This window comes from Trematomus bernacchii, unplaced genomic scaffold (assembly GCF_902827165.1).
Source record: "Trematomus bernacchii unplaced genomic scaffold, fTreBer1.1, whole genome shotgun sequence".
Classification (NCBI taxonomy): domain Eukaryota; kingdom Metazoa; phylum Chordata; class Actinopteri; order Perciformes; family Nototheniidae; genus Trematomus; species Trematomus bernacchii.
In genome coordinates, this window is record NW_022987524.1 from 4580982 (window position 1) to 4604634 (window position 23653).

Genomic DNA, 23653 nt, shown 5'->3' on the forward strand with positions numbered 1-23653 from the left:
AGGCGCTAATCTCATATCAGGACACTTCCACTCTCAGTACATTGCCACTTTCCGAGCAGGAAATGCACGCAAATACTTTATATTATTAAGGGTACAGTGCCACTTTCCGAACCATTAATGAATGCTTGTGTACACAAAAACGGCAGGCAAAACCGTTTTAAATGTGTGTTTCCTGTATGGCGAATACAGCTGCTTTATTTATGTCTGTATGAAGTTGTTGTGAGTGTGGAGGGAGCAGCTACAGGTTAGCTTAGCCTAATCGATCAGTGCACTACGAAGCCAGTGCTAGACAGTGAACTGTCAACGGGGGGAGCCCCGCCGGTCATTATCGGCCGATATTCACTCTTAATAGTTTGATCGGTACTCTCTATAAAGGCCGATCAGGAGAGCTGGATCTGATCGATATGGACATAAACGCGAGTGAAGTTTTAGCGAGCTGCCTGAGAAACTGACGGGCTGTCAGGAGAGAGGGAGGGAGAGAGGAAAAAAGAGATGATCCTTACTCCTGTGTTATTAGCCATATCCGGTCATAGTCCGGTAATTACCTGCTAACGGAAACTCTGCTACACAATTCTTCTTCTTCTTCTTCTTCTTCTTATTATTGAAACATGACCGGTAAGTTTCAAATTTGTCCGGTAAAATAAATTCTGTCCGCGGAAACCCTGCACAGCGCAAAATGCGTATATGAAGTGTCATGAACGCAATAAATCATACCCTCGTGGGGACGCGCTCATGTGATTGGCTTAGAATGAAGGAGACATCTGATTGGCTATAGATAGAAAAAATTACAAGTACGAATCGGGTGACCGTCAGGGGAGTCTCAAAAAACCCACACACAAATGCACAGCGATCCATGCACAGAAAGCGGTTTGTGTTTGCAGGTGCAGGGGATTTAAACGGAAAACAAATATGTGAGGATCAAAAATACATCTGTAAAACTTTTTTCTGTATTTGGATTTTATTTACATGTATATGAAACGGAACACATTTGTGTGTGCATTGAAAAACACAAGTGTGGATCCGGAAATACAAGTGTGACTCCTTTTGCGGATCATGAAATACAAGTGTGAATCCTTCTGTGTGCATGTGTGTATTATGAGACTGTTCTGAGCCCATAGCACATAGCTCCAACGATCCATCACAGTGTCTCCACATTCTCTCTCACACACACACACACACACACACACACACACACACACACACACACACACACACACACACACACACACACACACACACACACACACACACACACACACACACACACACACACACACACACACACACACACAACCATATATACATCGCAATTTTCACCAATCCTGACGCACATTTGGTGCGTTTTCTTACATGTTGCGGGGGGTCAAAAGTGCATGCAATGTATTCAAATAAGAATCATAAATAATAATAATCGTATCGATATCAATAATGAACCATTCGTGTGCGTGCGTGTGTGTCCCCCATGTTGTGATGTGTGTTTCTGTGCTTTTGCCCGTCGTTTTCCCTGTTTTGTGTGTGTTTTGTGTGTGTTTTGCATGGTTGCGAGCGATTAAATTGATCCTATGGATATCAATTATGCGAGTTGTAGCGCCCACGTCACCAGGCTCGCGCGGGCTATCTGCCGTCATGATTTCGGAACCTTTTTCTGTGCTTTTGCCGGTTGTTTTCCCTGGTCTTCGCAGACCTCAGAGGCCTGTACTACGAAGCCGGATTTTCGCTTAGCCGGCTGACTTCAGGGAAAACTCGGGCTTTCCGGTCCTACGACGCTGGTTCTCTTTTTAGCGGGCTAGATCTCCATGGTAATTTATGCTGAGCAGCTAACCTCCTCGGGAGGAGGTTAGGTTGCAGGCTAAGAGATCAACTCAGTGAAAGCACCGCCTGCTGAACAATCAGAGCTCCGTGTGCGGAGTTTAAAGCTATCAAGTCATATTACAGGATAGAGGAAATACAGAAAAACTGCCGTTGCAGGAAAGACGGCCGGCAAAAATCAACTGACTGTGTGAACGTGAAAATTAATAGAATATCCCCTCCCATCTTCAGAGCAATCTGACTATTATAATATTAGCGTTAAGAAAGCTTACTTAAATATCTGCCACAACATAAGTAACCGGATCAGAGTAACATTACGTACAGTCCGCGGCACTGTGAGTGCAGACGTCGATGTGAGTGCAGACGTCGATGTGTCCCATTATCATTCATATCATATCACATCATAATGTATCATATATTTCCTTATCTGAGTCAGCTTCTTGAGCCGTATCTGGCGTGCAACACTCACAGTGTCACATACTGTATGCAGAAGTATTATTTTAAGCAACACATTAAGTTGACGAAACACTCGAGTCAAATGTAATTAAAGTCAGATCCACTCGTGTCTTAGACGGGGCAGTGATTTCATAAACCTGTTAATGTACGCATTCAAACACTTTTTCTTTTACCAGCTGTATTCACCTTGCAGGTGCAGCTATGTGGCTTTTATCCTGGATAAAGTGTTTAAGTCATGGATGTTTAAAGTTTAACTTTGACTAATATTAAAGTTCACTTTTCATTCAGGAAGTATGACGCTGCGCTGTCAGTACGCTTGTCCATGTTTGAGATTGGTCGAATGCTCCAAATACCACCCCTTTCATGTGAACGCGCACCTAACTAGATAGGACACGGCTGGCTTGAGCGATCCACTTGATAACCAGCGTCGTAGTACAGTTTAGCGAGAGCGCGTATGTTTTGGATTGGGCCAACTGGCTAACTCAAACATATCCAGGTTAGGAAAATCCGGCTTCGTAGTACAGGCCTCTGGTCTGTCTGGGAGGCTTTTGGTGTCATCCTAGATCAGGGGTATTCAACTAAAATTCAACGAGGTCCAATTAGAGAAAACCTCCCCATGCAAAGGTCCGGAACATCAAAATGTCTAACTTGCTTTATGAATTAGTGTGATATATATTGAAGTAGCCTGTAGCTTTATCAACGTCTGCATGTAATCAACAACTGACTGCCAATAAATGCCAATTCAAAAACAACAATATGTATTGTCAATTATTATTACATGGCTTAGTTGAATACTCGATTCTGATTGGTCAATTCAGAACACGTGACACGTTGTTAATCCAGAACAGACAGACCGCTGTCAAGGATTTATTGACCGTTGTTAAGGACGCTCACATCTGCACAAACAAATCCGGTCGATTGAACTGTATACAGTTTAGCCGAAAAGCAAACTGCATGCAGTTTGCTTTTCTAACTGACAAGACAAGAGCGACAAGAAAACAGCGGAGAAGTAACGGGCAGAAACCCTCCTTTTTACGCAGCGGTCCAGACATAGACATCAAACGGCGACACATATTCAGTTGCCAGTTACTTTGGCATTAGGGCAGGGATATCTAGATACTTCCCAAGATTTGACATAATGAATTGTGCTAATTTTAAAGCAAGCAACGATGTTTTCAAATCTGAAATCAAAAAGCTCCGCCTTCCTGCCGTTGCGTTGCTACGTTTTTTTTTTCAAACGGTAACAACGGACTATTTTCCTTAGCGGATGCATGTCAATTTAAATCAATACATACAACTATTTTTTAAATCAATAAAATAATTTTCTAAATCCATAAAAGCATTTCAATTAATATTGGGAGTCATATCGTTACTTTGTTGAGAATGTGGCCATGTAATAAGCGGGATAATGTGCAGCGACTTGGTCATTATGGGGAAAAGAACACCTTCATGCTGATCTAGATCCCTCCGCTTCGCGTCGGGCTCCTGATCAGCCTGTCGGTGTTCTTTTCCCCATAATGACCGCGTCGCTGCACATTATCCCTTACACATTGAACTATACAGATATACAGTAAATACTGTGGATATGTGTAATGTTCCTCTCGGGCTGCATTTAAAAATAAAATAGAGAAAATAAATAAAATAGCTTTTGAAAATATGTGCATCTTAAAAATGCTTAAAGGTAGGGTAGGTAAGTTTGAGAAACTGGCTCGAGATCGCTAGAATTTGAAAATACACAACCGGAGAAAATCTGCCACTTCCTTATAGAGCCCCTCCTCCAACACACACGAACGCGCACATGACCAATGAGGGCACGAGATAAGTTTGTGCACAGATGGAAGGCTGACAGGCAGGTAGGCCATCCAGTTATTTTAGCCGGGCCGGCTAAAATGATTGGTCGTGCTTTTTACAGTACTACGGCTTCCACAGATGACATTTTATTATGGATTTTTTGTCAAAGCACTTAAGATATTCATTGCTATCGGGATGTTAAGAGCATTCCATGGAATATAACAAAAAGTGTATCTCGAGCCGGTTTCTCAAACTTACCTATCCTACCTTTAATTTTAGATAAATAAAATAAAGTGTAGCAGCAGCTTGAGTTTGCCTTTTTCTTTGTTAACCGTTTCACATCTTGACTTAACAGTTTCAGACGATTATAGAACAATATCAGTCTTTACACATCATAACAATTGAACAGTTTTAAAGTTTCTCTTTCTTTGCCTCTTATATTGCAGTCCCTCACTCACTTTTTATTTTATTCAGTGCGAGAATTGAGCTCGAGCTTGTCCTGCCAAGAGTTTAAATCTGGGCTGAAATGGTGTCAGGGCCATTCTCATACACACATGCAGGTGCTCATTGGTTAGCCTCGGTTAGCCTGCCCTGGAACGATATTTATTTTAATTTTGATCCTGGTCGACTGATCATATTGGGCCCTGAGACTGCTTATTTTTTGTGACCTCAGTTCTGACTTGAGAGGGAATGTTTGGTCAAACACTTTGTGTTTTGTCTCATAGTGGCGTTTTGGCACTTTTAATGAGCGCCACGGTCTCTGAACAAATGAGACACACTGGTTCTGTGCTCCCAGTGGGCAGGATGAACATGATTGAGTCCGTCCACTCAGGGTTAAAAGCTCTGTTCTCACTGTCCACTTTCCTCTTCTTCGAGAGCGCCATGTGTAATTATTTGTCTCTCCCTGTCTGCCGCTAACACGCCTGTTCACTCTCCTCTCCGCTTCTCTCCCTGTATCGCTAATTATTCTCTTCACTCACTTTCCTCTCCGCCGCTCTCTCGTCTCTTCTTCTGTGTTTCTCTCCCTGTATCGCTCACTCGTCTCTTTCGCCCCCTGTCGACAGCGGTTAAAATAGAATCGCCCCGTCAAAATTGAAATCCCCTATTAATGTATTGATTATAGGTCCGGGTCCGTATAGGTCGGCGTCTGGGTCCGGATCCGGACCGCGGTCCGCCTGTTGCCGACCCCTGACCTAGATGGAGGAAATAACAAACATCCCACACTTTTTGAGCCAAATATGCAACTGCGTGTGTTAATAATTGCACATTTTTAATGCTCATAGGATATGCGGGTTCGGGTCGGTTTGCGGATCTTGAAAAAATCAGACCCGTGCAGGACTCTGACACACAGTCCACCTTCAGCCTCTGAGGGTCGGATTAGTGATGCAGCCTCCGTACAGGGGGGCTCCACAGTGATGCTGACAGACACAGGGGGACGGAGTCAGCCTGGCTCTGTGCTGCCGGGGGGGGGCCGCAGGGTGCAGCAGGGTGGAGTACTTCAGAGGGACGTCCAGCCCCACCACAGGACCCACCACACTGAGCCACGACAACACGTAGTTCACCGGCCTACACACACACACACACACACACACACACACACACAGAAATGTTAACAAGAACCCTTATGTTTGCATTTTAATTGTGCTGTATCTACACAGCCAATATATAGAAGGAAAATCTAGAATTAAATAAAAATAAGTGTCAGAATTTTTTATTATTTGACAAAATGATCTTATTAATACGTAACAGAGTGCAGTATTCCACTGATACTAACTTTCAAAATAAAAAGTGCAATATCTCAGTTTTGGGCGATGTGTTTATTGATCACGTTGACATCCTGATGACCATAAATGGTTTATTGTGCAGCACTATGTATGACGTGAGATGAAAAGCACTTGGTTTGCTCTCCTGATTTGCAGCAGCACTATGACTTTATAACCTGTCGTGATATCAGAGCTGCATGGACCAGCTGTAACTCAAGCAACAACTTAATGCACTTTTTAGTTGCATACAGATGTGAGTTAATTGAAGCGCCTGATGCACAATGTGATGCGTGCACTGTGTTTGCAGGTGAGCCATCAGCAGGGATCCTACCTGTGTTGGTCCTGAGCCGCCTGCAGCACCGGACGCATGAACTCCTCCGTCCTGCAGGGGTGAAGCATGAAGAAAGGCTGACCCAGCAGAGGGTGCTCCTGACACACACACACACACACACACACACACACACACACACACACACACACACACACACACACACACACACACACACACACACACCACACACACACACACACACACACACACACACACACACACACACACACACACACACACACACACACACACACACACACACACGTCATCTACAGGTGTTTCATACCAGAGGTGTAATACATTTACTGAAGTACTGTACTTAAGTACAATTTTGAGTATTTCAATTTGTTGCTACTTATTTCTTCTACCCCACTACAGTTCAGAGGTCAATAGGCGCGTTCACACCGCAGTACTTTTCCCACAATAGTTCATCAGAACTACGATATATTTGCGTTCACACCAAAAAGCCCCAGGAACTAAAGTAGTTTCATCTGACCCGCTTTTTTCAGTCCCTGCTAGAGAGCAGGGACTGTCGTGGGAGAAAGTAGTTCGTTTTTTGTAAGCGGCCATTGTATTTGCTCGCTTCGGCCAGCGCACCCGAAGAGATTACTTTTGTGAAAGCAGTTATTATAGCAACACTAAATAAATTATCGGAGCGGTGGAGTGATGAGGATGTGTCGGCGCTTCTGGCGATTTACTCGGAGGACGCGAAGCGCCGCATTCAGAAGCTTCTACTGAATGCAGTTTCCGTGGCTCAGCAAAGTTAGCAGACCTGGCAAAGTCATGTCGGGACGACTACGAAGGTAAAATAAAATACATGCACTGCACTGTTTTAATCTGCACAATACTGGTCTTAGATGTACTTTTATTTGCTCAGTAGATCGAGCTAGCCATGCTAGAACTTGCTATCATAGGTCCAAGCTGGCTAACAACATCTAGCTAGCTAGCTATTCTCAGCCGTGCCCGCTATGAACACGTTTTGACTTGTGAATAAGTGTGCAATGTTCTGTAATTTGCTTCACTAACTCATGGCACTAATCGTGTGTTTCAGGCGAGGTGTTTCTCTCTGGATTAGAAACTAGTTTTCCCCTCCGGCATAAAACGATAATATAACGTTAGCAATTAGCATGCTAGCTGGACATAATGCTACCTCGAACAATACATTGTAGTTGCTATAATTTCAAGTAATTTGCAACATTCATTCTACATGTTAATGGTAAAAGCTTAAACAGTTGATTACCTGCATGCCACAAAGACTGATGTTCTAATATTTTTGCACATTTAAGTAGAAATGTAATTGAAATTCTATTTATTTTTCCTTTTTTTTATTGATTGTTATAATTGTACTCAGCCATGTTATGTTAGATGTCAATCCACTTACACTGTAACTACTCTGGCCTTGAAAGAAGGTTACACATCTAACTGATGTCCACTAATCCCTATAAAACAAAGTTCAAGCATACATTAAGCACAAAACAATAAATAAGGGCACTTTGATATTTATTTTTTATTTGATATTATTTGATCCTATCTTATCTTCTACTTTACACCTGCATTTTGTACACTGTCCCTGCCTGCACCATGTCCAATGTTGTCTCTGTTGACAACCTACTAGGCAATTAAACTGATCTTGTATCTTGCTTATTTCACCTTAGGAACGCGGGCACGGGATGACAGCTTCCTTGACACCATCATGGCGATGGACTGCCGTGCCATGGTCAGCAAGGAGAATGAGGACCTGCGTGCCAAGGAGATGCACGACGAACGGCTGCTGCATTCACACAAGGCCCAGGAATCAGACGACCAGCTGCTCTTGGTGATGCAGCGCCATGCTGACTCGGCGGCGCGCCAGGTGGAGGTGTCGGCGCGCCAGGTGGAGCAACAAAATACCTTTCAGGCTGGGCTTCTGGCAGTGCAAAGCGAGCTGATTAAATCCAACAGGCCTTCAATAAAAAAATTAAGAAAAACTTGTCGTCGTTGATAAACTCTACAATGACTTGTTGGCAGGCGTGTGGTGCAGTGGTCTGGTGCGTTGGTGTTCGGATCAGGGGAGCACAGGTTCAAACCCCACTGCAGTCAGCATGTCGTTGTGTCCCTGGGCAAGACACTTCACCCCAAATTGCCTACACCTGGGACAGTTCATTTTGTATTATTGTGATTATATATATGCCACTGTCATTAATACTGACACTTCACTTTGCACTAAGGTGTGTCTGCTGCTGAGCCTATCTATTGTTATTATATATATATATATATATATATATATATATATATATATATATATATATATATATATATGTTTTGATACTACTGACACTTTATTTGATATTGAAAATTTTAACTTCTATTTACATGCATACGACACACCTGGGACAGTGTGATGCTGTTATTGATATTGTCTTGAGTGTGCAATAAAAGAGAACCTACATGGCGATTAAACGGAGCCTGTATCTTACATTTTTCATTACATTTCATGTAACTAAGCTTGCTTATTTCTACTCTGACACTTTATCTTTACAGTGACCTGTGTAGCATCCTATACATCACATGTAAGTGATTATTCTGATACCATCATGTTTCATCGGTTATAAACTGGCAAAGCTTTATTTATTGTGGCTTTCAAAAAGATAATTTCATTGTATTTCAAAATGGCGTCCAACACAAGCACTATTTATTTATAGAAAGAGAAAAGGTTAAGTTTGTTATTACCAGTGTTGTGAGTTCAATATTTTTGAATTAATTATAGTAAGGGAACATCTTAGGAGTTAGTGTAGTGAGTTTCAGAGCAGTGTAATAATTATTTGACCTAAAACTAAATGTTTTTATGAACATGGGGATTTGCTAACTTTTGATTTCCCCCATTTTACACGACACAAATGGAGGCCACTATGGGCCACAACTAACACGTAGGTTTCTGTAGGGTTCATGGCAGACGGATGCAGTTGCTCTCAGGAGGATATATAATAAAGGTGTGTTAGCTGCTGAGCCTATTTAGTGTGCATACTACACACCTGGCACAGTTTATTCATTTCACACATAGCGTAGCGCGTGCATGTCGTCGTCCAATCCTTTTGTCAATCCTTCTTAACCGCCTTCGCTTCCGAATCAGCATTGCTATTGCATTTGACTGGTCGACGATCTGTATTTGTGTTTGCTTAAATAACTCAGACAAAGCTCATGTCTGAGGTCGGAAGGTAAACAGACGCCTCATTTACAGTAGAGATGGGCGAGTCCTGATTCATCCGGATCATTAACCCGGATCCTAGAAATGAGCTGGTCGTGACGAGTCTCCCCTCTTCATTAACCCGAGTCCTTGAGTCCCACACTTGGTGTGACGTACAAATTAAAACTATAAATTGCGTCACTCGCTACTCTCTTTATAACATGTAAAATCACATTACAACGTACCCCAGTCCATCTGCCCTTTAGCAAGTATACAGGATAGCTGCCTGCCAGAAGTTATCGTTTGGCTCAGGGGAGGGGACGCGGATCAGTGAAACTTCCTGCAGACTCGTGGGGACTCAGAGGAGCCGACGGCTCCTAACCGTAATAGCATAGCAGATCCAGCGATCCATACTCGTCATGTGCACGAGCATAGCCCCTCCTCCAGCACCCGGCTCCCGCGCTATATTATGCACGAGTCAACAGCAGACTCGCAGACTCGCAGATTCGCAAATCCTGACTCGCTGTGCAACACACAGCGGATCAGACTCGTGCGGACTCGGAGCCGTAACCATATAGCAGCAGATCCAGAGATCCAGCAGACTCGTCGTCATGCACGAGTCCACAGCAGACTCAGATTCGCAAATCGCAAAATAACCCTTTTTTTTGTGATCAAATTTTTTTATTAAAGCAAAATACACTGTGTAGCGGAGGTTAATATAACGTCAGTTTAATAGATAGATAGATAGATAGTACTTTATTGATCCCAAATTGGGAAATTGTTGTTGTTACAGCAGCATAAAAGGCATTTTACAATAAAACAAAACTACAAAATATACAAGAATAGAAAGAAAAATAAAATAAAATATAAAATATACATGTCGAAATAGAAAATATACATGCAGATATTATATATATATATATTCAAAATATATGGAATAATAATATGCTCGTGAAATACATCAACTTTTCGGTTTCACCAATAGGATTTCTACGGTCTTGGTGATGCTGACTCATATGACTCAAATGACTCGTATGATCCGGATCTCTTCAATGACTGACTCAGAAGACCCTGAGTCCGTAAAAGGATCCGGATTTGCCATCTCTAGTTTACAGCAAGTGGGCGTGGGAGGTTTTTCTTCTTCTTTTTCTCTCGGTTTTTTGGCGGATTGCAACTTTAAGGTGCATACCGCCACCTACTGTACTCGCCGTGAAGTTGTTTGCGGCCTGCCAGTAAACCCAAAGCAGAAGAAGAAGAAGTGACGTCAGCGGTTCATTTGCCTAATCAACCCCCAGGAACTCATTTTGGTGTGAACGCAATCTGCTTTAGTTCATCAGAACTAAAAGAGCTCTCATGAACTATTGTGGGAAAAGTACTTGGTGTGAACGCGCCTAATGGTGTACTTTTACTCCACTACATGTATTTAATACCATGTACTTTTTGCACTAAAACAAAGGGAAGGAGTTGTTGTTATTTATAGGTTATTATGCTATGATTTTACTGGTTGGGCCCACTTGAGATCAGATGTGGCTGTATTGGCGCATTTCCACCATGGCGCGGAGCGCGGTTTAAGCGTGCCGCGTCGTGCCGGGCCCGTTTTTGGTTGCGTTTCCACTAGGCCTAGTTCCGGCCCGGGGCTACTTTTTCACCTTTTTTCTGGCCCGACAAAATCGTGGTTCTATCGGGGCCAACAAACAGGGCTCTGTCGGGCTGAGTTTGCTAAACTAGAGAGAGAATCGCTGGCAAGGGGGCTACAACTACAACAAGATGAACATATTTGACCGTGATTTAATTGTAATACACGTTTCAAAATGATGCCGAAGTAACAACATACTGATACCGGTTAGTAAAAACCATGAATTAATGCTTTGACAAGTCTGCAGACAGACGGCAGGCGAAAAACCTTTTAAAATGCGTGTTGTCTAAATGGAGATCGGCTAAGCTAACGCAGTATATGCTCCGACCGTCCACACTCACAACAACGGCCTATACAGACATAAATAAAGCAGCGACTGTATTCACCATGACACAGGCAGTCTGTGGTTTGTACTTGTTTAACTTTTGTCTAGTTTCTGAACAGATATGAGGAGCTGTGAGCTCTGAGTGCTAACAGCTAACGGCTGTGTTGTTTTTCTGGGGTGCTCATTGAAGATGACGTCACGGCTCCGCCTACACTGCGTTACTATAGTTACTACCCCAGTTCCTAAACTGTAATGGAAGCGCAGCATTAAAGTGAGCTGGGCCTAACAAGGCCTAACAAAACCGTACTAAGTTGAGCGAGGCCTGCGGTGGAAATGTGCCATATGTGGCCCCTGAACTAAAATCAGTTTGACCCCCCTGCTTCATACAGTCTTTGCGTGTGTGTTTGTATGTGTGTGCAGGGGCGCCGTAAGGGGGTGAAAAGTTAGGACGATTCTAAGGGCCCGTGACTGACAGGGGCCCAAACTATTTTAGAACATTAAGAAAAAAATGTTTAAGTAACCGATGTGATATCTTTTCATGGGGCCCAAAATCCCTGGCGGCGCCCCTGTGTGTGTGTGTGTGTGTGTGTGTGTGTGTGTGTGTGTGTGTGTGTGTGTGTGTGTAGGTATGCGTTCACACACAGTGATAGCCAACATACACACACACACACAAACAGACAACACTCCGTTGATCACAGTGAAGCTTCAGCAGAGGGTGAAGTTAATAAAGCTGATGTTCCTGAGGCCTGTACTACGAAGCCGGATTTTTGCTTAGCGAGCTAACTTCAGGGAAAACTCTGGGTTTCCGGTCCGACGACGCTGGTTCTCTTCTTACTGGGCTAGATCTCCATGGTAACTTATGGCGCGTTTCCACTACACGGCCTCGCTCGGCCCCGCTCGGTATGGCTGGGCCGCGATTGGCCTCGTTAGGACCAGCTCACTTTATGGCGCGTTTCCATTACAGTTTAGGAACTGGGGTAGTATCTATAGTAACGCAGTGTAGGCGGAGCGACGCTGCTTAAAACTGCCGTGACGTCATCTTCAATGCGACACAACAATGGAGGATGTGAAGATGTGAAAGCGATCGTTTGCTTGTTTTTTGCTGTGTGGTTTATTATCACAAGAAATAGACAAGAGTTGTTTCGAAAGAGGCGACGTATAGCAAGACGAGGTATAGAAGAAGCTGACGCGAGAGTTCGGGCAGTCCTCCTACGCCGCAGAGACTACAGGACGACTCGAATCACTACTAACTACAATGCTACTTGGTAAGCTAACGTTCGCTAACTAGTAAAGTGTTTAGGCTCACGCTCCCTATACGACCAAAGTATTTCAAGTATTTAATTAATTGTAGCTACCACTTTTACGTATTAAAATATGTATGCTTTTGTTTGTGTATTTCAGAAGTTACCGACCGAGCTACCGAGTGGTGGAATGTGATTGTTCCATCTTTCACTCACACTCAGTGGGTGGAGAACTTCAGGATGCCTGAGGTGCAGAGGAGGGCAGGGACATACGAGAGGGTCTGATGCGCTACCTGAATACCTAGAATGTATAATGTAATACCTAAATATTCATTGTATTGTATTGAACATAAATACATCTTTTCTTTTTCACATACATGTGTTTGTCAAATTATTTAAACCAAAAAAATGTTATCAGAATTGACTATTTAGTAAATATTTGAATTTCAAGCACCAGTACTGCCCCCATAATAATAATAATCTAATAAATTAAGCAAATATCAAAGCAAACTATAAACATAAATACAAAAGTGTAAAACACAACAGAACTATATTCATAAATGCAAGTGTAAAAAATTGTTAACATGGATGGAGGCTAAAGTATCCACAGCATAAAATAATATGATTATGATGGTTTGTCTGAAAGACACAGCCTCAAGGTTCAAGGTTTTTTATTTTGTCATACAAACATAGCTAGTGTAGTTATGACAATGAACATCTTAGGTCACAGGCTCCTCCAACAGTGCAACACAATAACCCAGATCAACAGAAATATAGTGCAAGTAAATATTAAGCGCTGTGCACCGCTCTCTTTGTATAGGTGTTTTCTTTTGTTCTCTTCTCTTTGAAATATATAAGCAATGTGTTTGAGTCTAGCACAACGAGGGTATTACAATTGAGTAATTTTTACTACATGTATTTATCATGTATTCTTAACCCTTGTGCCCTCCTCGGGCATTTTTGTACATTTTTCCTGACTTTTTTTTTTGATTTGGTGATCATTTCAGCTGTGTTACAGCTTTTGGCATGGATTTTTGCAAGAAGTCTTCTTTTGAGTCACATTTTTGAAATCCAATGTCGTTTACTCTTACATGTTTTGTATACTCTCGTGATGCATTTTGCACCCTCTGGACCCCTTCGTGGCAAAAATGTACACGCTCATAAAAACTGCTATTAAATCATCATACATCAATATTTTATTAAACTTTTTTTTCCATGAATCACTTGAACAACTTCTAACGTGCTCAAAACTACCAAACATTTAATAGTTTTCAGGATTTTAACCCTTTAAATGCCTGTTTCATTATTTGAATAATTTAATTTCTCTTAAAAAAAAACACAAAAAATGAATCTTTTTCAATATAATAATTAGTAGAGGGACGGAACTTTGGTGGTTATTAGAGTCTTGGATGTGTCAAAGATTAGCAACAAAATTGATTTGACTGCATTATTAATTTTCACGTAGTGTCAGATACTACCTCTGGACACCTTCGTGGCAAAAATGTACACGCCCCAAACAACTGCTATTAAATCATCATATATCAATATATTTTTCTACTTTTTTTTTCATGAATCACATATACAACTTCTAACGTACTCAAAACTAGCAAACATTCAATCATTGGCAGGATTTTAATCCTTTAAATGCCTGTTTCATTATTTTAATTATTTCATTTATCTCAAAAATGCCTCATTGACTTCCATTCAGACCACATTTGTTGATCTCACTGCCATTGCAGTATAAAACCATGCATTTTGTAATGTCAGCATTTCATTTAGAAGAAAAGTAGTGATATTTGATATTTCTACTCTATTCCAACAGATTAAACCATTTTCCCACTGTAGGCCGATGCATGAAATTCTTACATTTTTGCCAGTTATATTATGGAGCCGTGTGACTACCAGGGGGCCCGAGAGTGGTGTGTGTATGTATGTGTGTGTGTGTGTGTGTGTGTGTGTGTGTGTGTGTGTGTGTGTGTGTGTGTGTGTGTGTGTGTGTGTGTGTGTGTGTGTGTGTGTGTGTGTGTGTGTGTGTCATTTCCAGCAGCAGACCAGCAGGTCCTGCAGCATGTGACCTGGTGCTCTCAGGTGATAGAACAACAATATTTTAGGCCTGTGCACAACCAGCACACACCTCTCCTCCCTCTCCGTGTGTGTGTGTGTGTGTGTGTGTGTGTGTGTGTGTGTGTGTGTGAGAATCTGTAAGCATGCACGGATCATTTCATGGGTAAAAAAAGGCCATCTTTTGAGGGATGTGTTTGATGTGTCTTTGAAGAGCTGCTTGATTACTCAAAAACAAAAAACAACTGTTAGTGTGTTTATGCACCTGGCTGCGAAAGATAAACATGCAGTTTGACCAAGGGCTTATTTCATTAGTGAGCAGAGAAGGAGAAAGACCTGGAGCAAAGACAAGGAACTCAAATGAAGAAGCATGTCAGTGCAGAGGAGACTTCAGAAATAATCTTGTAGCCTTCTTCTGCCAGCGAGCTGCAGGACTCATCTGAAGAAGACACAAGGTTCGAGCTGGGGTCTGACACTGAATGCTTTCTGGAGTCCAGCATTTCTTTGAGTTCCTCTGACCCTTCATCTGAAAGTGGAGAGGACACTGAGGGTCCGGCCCACCATCCACCATCACAGGGGGCTTTCTTCTCACAATCTGTGAGGACACCCTGGTTTTCCCCAGCTCCTGGGAGAACGACCTCCGTTCTTCTCTGTCCCCTCACTGTGGACGGGACCCTCAGTGTCCTCTCCACTTTCAGATGAAGGGTCAGAGGAACTCAAAGAAATGCTGGACTCCAGAAAGCATTCAGTGTCAGACCCCAGCTCGAACCTTGTGTCTTCTTCAGATGAGTCCTGCAGCTCGCTGGCAGAAGAAGGCTACAAGATTATTTCTGAAGTCTCCTCTGCACTGACATGCTTCTTCATTTGAGTTCCTTCTCTTTGCTCCAGGTCTTTCTCCTTCTCTGCTCACTAATGAAATAAGCCCTTGGTCAAACTGCATGTTTATCTTTCGTAGCCAGGTGCATAAACACACTAACAGTTGTTTTTTGTTTTTGAGTAATCAAGCAGCTCTTCAAAGACACATCAAACACATCCCTCAAAAGATGGCCTTTTGTTCCCATGAAATGATCTGTGCATGCTTACAGATTCTCACACACACACACACACACACGGAGAGGGAGGAGAGGTGTGTGCTGGTTGTGCACAGGCCTAAAAAATGGTTGTTCTATCACCTGAGAGCACCAGGTCACATGCTGCAGGACCTGCTGGTCTGCTGCTGGAAATGACACACACACACACACACGCACACACACACACACACACGCACACGCACACGCACAAACACACGCACACGCATACGCACACACATACATACATACATACATACATACATACACCACTCTCGGGGCCCCCTGGTAGTCACACGGCTCCATAATATAACTGGCAAAAATGTAAGAATTTCATGCATCGGCCTACAGTGGGAAAATGGTTTAATCTGTTGGAATAGAGTAGAAATATCAAATATCACTACTTTTCTTCTAAATGAAATGCTGACATTACAAAATGCATGGTTTTATACTGCAATGGCAGTGAGATCAACAAATGTGGTCTGAATGGAAGTCAATGAGGCATTTTTGAGAGAAATGAAATAATTAAAATAATTAAACAGGCATTTAAAGGATTAAAATCCTGACAATGATTGAATGTTTGGTAGTTTTGAGTACGTTAGAAGTTGTATATGTGATTCATGAAAAAAAAGTAGAAAGATATATTGATATATGATGATTTAATAGAAGTTATTATGGGCGTGTACATTTTTGCCACGAAGGTGTCCAGAGGTAGTATCTGATACTACGTAAAAAATAATAATGCAGTCAAATCAATTTTGTTGCTAATCTTTGACACATCCAAGACTCTAATAACCACCAAAGTTCCATCCCTCTACTAATTATTATATTGACAAAAATGCATTTTTTGTGTTTTTTTTTTAAGAGAAATTAAATAATTCAAATAATTAAACAGGCATTTAAAGGGTTAAAATCCAGAAAATGATTGAATGTTTGCTAGTTCTGAGTACGTTAGAAGTTGTTTATGTGATTCATGAAACAAAAAGTAGAAAGAAATATTGATATATGATGATTTAATAGAAGTTATTATGGGCGTGTACATTTTTGCCACGAAGGGGTCCAGAGGTAGTATCTGACACTACGTAAAAAATAATAATGCAGTCAAATTAATTTTGTTGCTAATCTTTGACACATCCAAGACTCTAATAACCACCAAAGTTCCATCCCTCTACTAATTATTATATTGAAAAATAATTATGTTTTTGTGTTTTTTGTCATAAATAATGAAATAATTCAGTTAATTAAACAGGCATTTAAAGGGTTAAAATCCTGAAAATGATTGAATGTTTGGTAGTTTTGAGTACGTTATAAGTTGTTTAAGTGATTCATGAAAAAAAAAGTAGAAAGAAATGTTGATGTATGATGATTTAATAGCAGTTATTATGGGCGTGTACATTTTTGCCACGAAGGGGTCGAAAGGTTGAAAATTCGAGGAGGGCACAAGGGTTAATACCATTACAAAATATGTAATGTTATGTTTTAGAGGAGGACCTCAAGCTAGCAAACTCAATTTCAAACAGTATGCAGAGTTGTCCTGCTAAAGAGTTAAAATGTATTATTTAACCAAGTATTTATTCTCTTATTTGCTTTAATTGCAACAGATGATAAAGGTTTCACTGTGATAAGTATTCTCTTAAATCCATAAACCCCTGTACAGTGCTTTGTGGACGATGGTGTTTATGATATTTCTGACTGCAGAGGGACGCCTAGATGATGCCATCTTTCTGTGTGATCGCTGGTGGGTGCAATTATTTATCAACAAGCAATAAGATAAGACATGGCATTGATTCTGCTGGGCCAGTTGCCGTTCCTGCAGGGCCAGATCGTCTCCTCCTCGGTTTGTGCTGTTGATGCAGAGGACGTTGTTCGGAACTGTTCCTCCTCGCTAGTCCCAATGTAATCATCTAGAACAGAAACATGACTTGTAAATTCCACAAACTACTGCAGCACAATACTATAAATAGCAACAACAACTATAGAAAAGACAAACTGAACGTAAACAATGGCACATATGGTGTTAGCAAACAATAGCTCTCGCTAATGCTATCTGCCTAGCTAGCCTTCGGGGCTCCATAAGAGCATGGGTTGTCGAACATAAATGTAAGGATAAAATAGACTTATTTGTTAGAAGTGAGCTTTAGAACAGATAGGGACACAAAGCAGGGACACAAAGCTTTCAAGCAAATAACAGAGCGTTAGCAAAAACGTACCATGCAGACTCCAGTAACGCCGTTGGAGAGTCCAGTGTCTGTGTAGAGACCTCCTGAAAGACTTTGATATTGCGAGTTGTCCCGTCGAGCACCCGCTGGACCTTATCATCTGCAATATAATGGACGTCGTCACTTCCTCGACCGACCATGGTGTGCTTTTATTTGCCATTGTTGTAGCTCCTCTGTTAACAAAAATGCTGTTTGTAAAAATGGATTATCTCGCGCGCAGATTGTGACGATTCTCTCCGACCAATCAGCAGCCGAGAGCGTTGACGTCACAAACTCAGCCCGGTTGTCTTTGGCCCTGGCCCCACGATTTTATGAGGCCAGAAAAACTGTGAATTAGGACCCGCCGGCCGGTACTAGGCCAAGTGGAAACGCAACCACAAACGGGCCGCTGACGTCACAGCCCTCTTAAACCGGGCTGCGGGCTGTAGTGGAAATGCGCCATTATGCTGAACGGCTAACCTGCTCTGGAGCAGGTTAGGTTCCAGGATAAGAAATCAACTCAGTGAAAGCACCGCCTGCTGACCAATCAGAGCTCAGTGTGCAGAGTTTAAAGCTATCAAGTCATATTACAGGATAAAGGAAATACAGAAAAACTGCTGTTGCAGGAAAGACGGCCGGCAAAAATCAACTGACTGTGTGAACGTGAAAATTAATAGAATATCACCTCCATGTTCAGAGCAATCTGACTATTATAATATTAGCATTAAGAAAGCTTACTTAAATATCTGCCACAACATAAGTAACCGGATCAGAGTAACATTACGTACAGTCCGCTGCACTGTGAGTGCAGACGTCGATGTGTCCCATTATCATTCATATCACATCTTATCACATCATAATGTATCATATATTTCCTTATCTGAGTCAGCTTCTTGAGCCGTATCTGGCCGTGCAACACTCACAGTGTCACATACTGTATGCAGAAGTATTATTTTAAGCAACACATTAAGTTGACGAAACACTCGAGTCAAATGTAATTAAAGTCAGATCCACTCGTGTCTTGGACAGGGCAGTGATATCATAAACCTGTTAATGTACGTATTCAAACACTTTTTCTTTTACCAGCTGTATTCACCTTGCAGGTGCAGCTATGTGGCTTTTATCCGGGATAAAGTGTTTAAATCATGGATGTTTGAAGTTTAACTTCTTCATATTTGTCTAATATTATAGTTGACTTTTCATTCAGGAAGTATGACGCTGCGCTGTCAGTACGCTTCTCCATGTTTGTGATTGGTCAAATGTTGCTAACCCCGCCCCTTTCATGTGAACGCGTACTCAGCCAGACAGAGAAACCCTGGCTTGAGTTAACGAGTTGATAACCAGCGTCGTAGGACCGCTTAGTGAGAGCGCGTTTGTTTTGGATTAGGTAAACCGGGTAACTCAAACATATCCAGGTTATGTTGAACCGGCTTCGTAGTACAGGCCTCTGGTGCTACCTGCATAGTGATGGTGTTCAGAGGACTGTTCTGGAGTCGCAGCCTGTAGTTTGGATGGACGGAGCTCCACACCTCCTCTAACGACAGGCTCCGCCCCTCTGACATGGAGACACAGAGAAGAAATATCACTTATAAAGAAAACTACAAACATGCAAAGGTGTGCAGACCCTCTCATACAGCAGCACATGTATTGACCAGAACAAACCAATGGCAACTTTAGTCTGATATTTGAGTGGAATAAAAATGCGTTCAAAGACTAGAAATGTGATTATGTGGGGGCACAATTTTTAAATGAAACGTGACACACGATGAAACCTTTGTTTTTTGCTTCATAGTGTGTTTAAGGTTTTAGGCGCTGTGGATTTGTTATTGTTTATACTATTGTTGATTCTATAAATGTACTTTTCATATTATTGTGATTTTGCATTAATTGTCTGGGTTGTTTCTCGACCTTCTTTTGAATTTTAAAAAGTACCATTTTACACAACTAATTATACTTGTACTAGTATAAAGTTGTTAAAGTGACAGTACAATAGTCTAGTGCTCTCTCCATTCCTGCAGCTAAAACAGTCCAACCAGTCAGAAGGATCATGACTTTCCTCAAATATAAACTGTAATAACTGTCTGTGTGTGTGTGTGTGTGTGTGTGTGTGTGTGTGTGTGTGTGTGTTAAAATAAAATGTAATTAAAAAAGTCTAAATTGCAAGATGTTTTTTTTAACCCTAAATAGGTAGGAAATAAAAAATAAAGAAGATTGAAAAAAAAAAAAGTTTCCTCGGTTCCCAGGAGGATATATAACAGGCCTACATTACTCTCTTTATTGGTATGCTTTAGTTTAGTAGATATCTACAAACAAAGAGTCGATATTTTTCTAAAACCATTTAGTGCTTCACATAATAAAATACACAACGGCTGTATCCTGATATTATATGCTTTAAGAGCTGTAGGTGACGTGTGTATACAGTGTGTAGGTGTGTGTGTGTGTGTGTGTGTGTGTGTGTGTGTGTGTGTGTGTGTGTGTGTGTGTGTGTGTGTGTGTGTGTGTGTGTGTGTGTGTGTGTGTGTGTGTCTGACCCTGAGTGCAGGCTCTGAAGTAGAGCACCGGTGTGCTGTAGCTGCAGGAGTGCAGGATGTGATACTCGTACTGAAGCAGCTGGCCGCTGCCTGCAGACGCCACACACACGCCGTCATCTTCATCTTCATCCCCCATGTCACCTTTGATGCTGTCAGTATCAGCTGAGGCATCAACAGCAGCCTGTGGAGGAGGACAGATGTTGGACAATAAAACATCATCTCTGTCTCTCGGTACATTTGATGTGTTAGTCTGAACCTGAAGCATGGAATCATCCTTCTTTAAGCAATTCATCTAATAGAAAAAAATGCACTAGCACACTTAAATTACATTTTACCTGCAAGAATATTTAAAATCAGGAACTTATTATTGAATACTACAAGACTACATTGCATGTGAGAAACAAAAGGGATTAATAATGAAGGAATGTGGCAAAGCTGTTTCTCCTGGAGAGTCACGTCTGTTCAATTTCTGTTTTTCATTGAGGCTGACAGAAATGAATTCTCTCTCCTTTTTTGTTATGACCTGATTTACAGCTTTAAATGAAATTAATTTTTCTTCATTTTAATTTTCTAACCAGGCACTATTTTCATGATTAAGTTGTGTTATTGAGGTTAAGTTGACCACAGTGTGTTGATCTGATCAGTATTTTAATCGAAGGTTAATTCATTGACTGATAAATAACAACATGCTAATGATGATTTTTGGCATCTCTTTTACCTGTTCCTGTTCCCCTTCCTGCTGCTCAGAAAGTGAGGGACAGGAAGTGTCTGCCCCGCCTCCTTCATAGTCCCACACTGAGCTGGAGTCGATTACCACTGACCTGAGAGCAGTCTTCCTCAGGTAGCCCTCCTGAGAAGAGCCGGATCAGAACCGTTAGTAATATTCATGGGGCACAGCAGGCTCCGCCCACAGTGATAATAATGAGCTTTATTTGTGAAGCACCTCTCATACAAGAATTGTAGTCCAAAGTGCTTCAAAGTTGACAATTGATATCTTTTAAAAGTCACAGAAAATATATATCACATAGAATAAAGTAACCAGTAAAATACATGAAAATAAACATAAAAGAGCATGGAATAGACATAGAAAAAATTGATTAAAATATACGATGATATAATACATTAAAAGGAGGATAAATGCAAATTCACATTGTGATATTAATAATATAACTCCAAACCAGGTGACAGTTTAAGATGCTTCAGAGTGCATTGAGAAAGGGCATCAGAGGGCAGGAGTTAGCTTCCTAAAGGCTAAAGTGTAGAAATAAGACAACAACAACAAAGCAGCAGCAGAGGATCTCAGTTAGGACAGAGGTCAGAGGTCTCACCTGCCCCCCCTCCCAGCTCCAGCCGTCGCCCAGCTGCTCCGACAGCTGCAGGAGGAGCTGACAGCACAGGTGGAACTTCTCCTCATCCAGAACACACAGGCTCATCTCTGCAACACGGAGCAGGGTACATCACATTACTAAATGTGTATGAAAAATATATTTAACAATAAAAAGTACATCTTGCAATTTAAACTGAATACTAGTACAAACTAAAGTATAGTAAGAATAACCAGCACATTTGATTAGGTTAAGTAAATAAAGTCATAATGTAGAGAAGCCCCTTTCAGTATCATTATGTTTATTATACTTAACTGTAAAAGGCCTTAGTGACATATGCACAAAAGCTACAGCTAGTGTGAAGAGGACAATATGAAGTCCCAGGCTCCTCAATACAACGTACAATATACTTAAGACAACAAACTAAACAGAGAAATAGAAAATAAATTATAAATAGAAATACAGTAAAAAATAAAATAGTGCAAAAATAATTGTGCAAGTTAATGCAGAAACAAGTACATGTAAAGTAGAATAAAGTCAAACAGAAAGTCAAAAATACTGTAGAGTGGAATAAAATACTGCGAATTGTACTAATATATAGATATGCGCGCAATTAACAGATGTATACATAAGTAAGTGAATAAGTAAAGTTAATATATTAACAAAGTACAGGCAGCACTAACACAAGTAAAACATGTTGTAAACTCTTTATCCAGTAACTGTCAGAGGAATGAATACTAGCCTATACTAATGTGTCATTCTAATCGTTATATAATGCTTTTGCAGTAAATGCAGAGACATCATAGCTTGGTAATGACAGTTAGCTGCTGATAATACCTTCTCTCCAGTCTCCATCTCAGCAGTTAGCATGATATGACGCATCTTCCTGTGACTCTGCTGCTGGAACCCAGGAGGTTCCTACCTGAACGAAGGTCTCCAGACTCTCAAAACACTATACAATAGTTAGTTTTCCCCTATTCTTTCCTACAGTATACCATAACTCACTTTTTGAAGGAATAGCAGGAACAATGTTTTTCTTCCGGGTCGTAAGATCACGTGACTGCTACAGTCACCTTTTTCTTAAATTATTTGTATCTGTCAGCAAAGAATTCAAACCAAAAGTCTTGAACATTTCAAAATGTCGCAAATAACAAGATAAATGTTTTTATATAATATAGATTTAATTCAAATATCGTATAGGTTTCTAATTTCTCTAAATTCCTCCGGGGATCCTCCGCGGATGTATTTCCGGCAACAGTGATGTTTAAAAGAGTCGTGACGCACGCACGGCCGGACTGATCTCAGCCAATGACAGCTCTGCATGCATCCCCTGGACGCGATGTTTACAGTGAGAACAGCTGTGAGGTCCGTGCAGAAAGCAGAGCACCTCAGTCTGGGACCCAGCCCATTGAAAATGTCCACTGTAGTGGACATTTTGTTAACATGCATCTCCTTTTACTCTTTTGAGCTCCTCTATCAATCTCTGATGTACTGTACAGAGGACATCCTGGTCTTTCCAGTGATATGTCATTGGTTAAAATTGCATGCTGGGAAGTTCCTCTTTCTTTTCATCCAAAATGGCTGGCATACCAAAAACAACATTTTATAGAAGCAGGAGAAGTCAAATATTGTTGAATAATTGTATTTTTTTACCATGAAAATCATATATGTTCTTGTTTATTAACAATGTGAGGAACTATATAATTAGTTCTGAAAGCAATAATTCAAGTTTTGAAATAACAGCCCTTTTATAAATGTCCATTCTAGTGGACGTCAGGACCATCTTCATGGACTTAATGACTCAATATTGTTGCAGGAGACGGAACTGAAGCAGACATTTTCTGTACCAGATAGTTAAGGGAGATTCAGATTGTGAGCTCTCAGATGATGAGAGAGATGAGGATTTCACACCTGGGATAGAAGAGGGTCAAGAAGAAGGGGGGGAAAGATGCAGGA

General features: G+C 41.3%; 1 protein-coding gene across 1 annotated transcript; it reads right to left on the reverse strand.

Annotated features, from left to right (window-relative positions):
* Positions 1–5184: 5184 nt before the first annotated feature.
* atg10 (ATG10 autophagy related 10 homolog (S. cerevisiae)) lies at positions 5185–22864 on the reverse strand. Its single transcript, XM_034119220.1, has 7 exons — positions 22535–22864; positions 21701–21807; positions 21091–21222; positions 20373–20553; positions 19299–19396; positions 6151–6248; positions 5185–5622 (listed from the first exon to the last, which is right to left on the reverse strand). Exons 2-7 carry the CDS (start codon positions 21803–21805, stop codon positions 5415–5417), a joined length of 822 nt encoding a protein of 273 aa, XP_033975111.1. The 5' UTR covers positions 21806–21807; positions 22535–22864; the 3' UTR covers positions 5185–5414.
* Between the last annotated feature and the right edge of the window lie 789 nt (positions 22865–23653).

Excerpts from the sequence above, each read along its gene's own strand:
- atg10 (XM_034119220.1), bottom strand. The coding sequence starts at position 21,805 with ATGAGCCTGTGTGTTCTGGATGAGGAGAAGTTCCACCTGTGCTGTCAG. Across the intron at positions 21,223-21,700 it reads GGAGCTGGGAGGGGGGGCAG|GAGGGCTACCTGAGGAAGAC; the intron begins GTGAGACCTCTG and ends GGCTCTTCTCAG. Across the intron at positions 19,397-20,372 it reads CTTCAGAGCCTGCACTCAGG|AGGGGCGGAGCCTGTCGTTA; the intron begins GTCAGACACACA and ends TCTCCATGTCAG.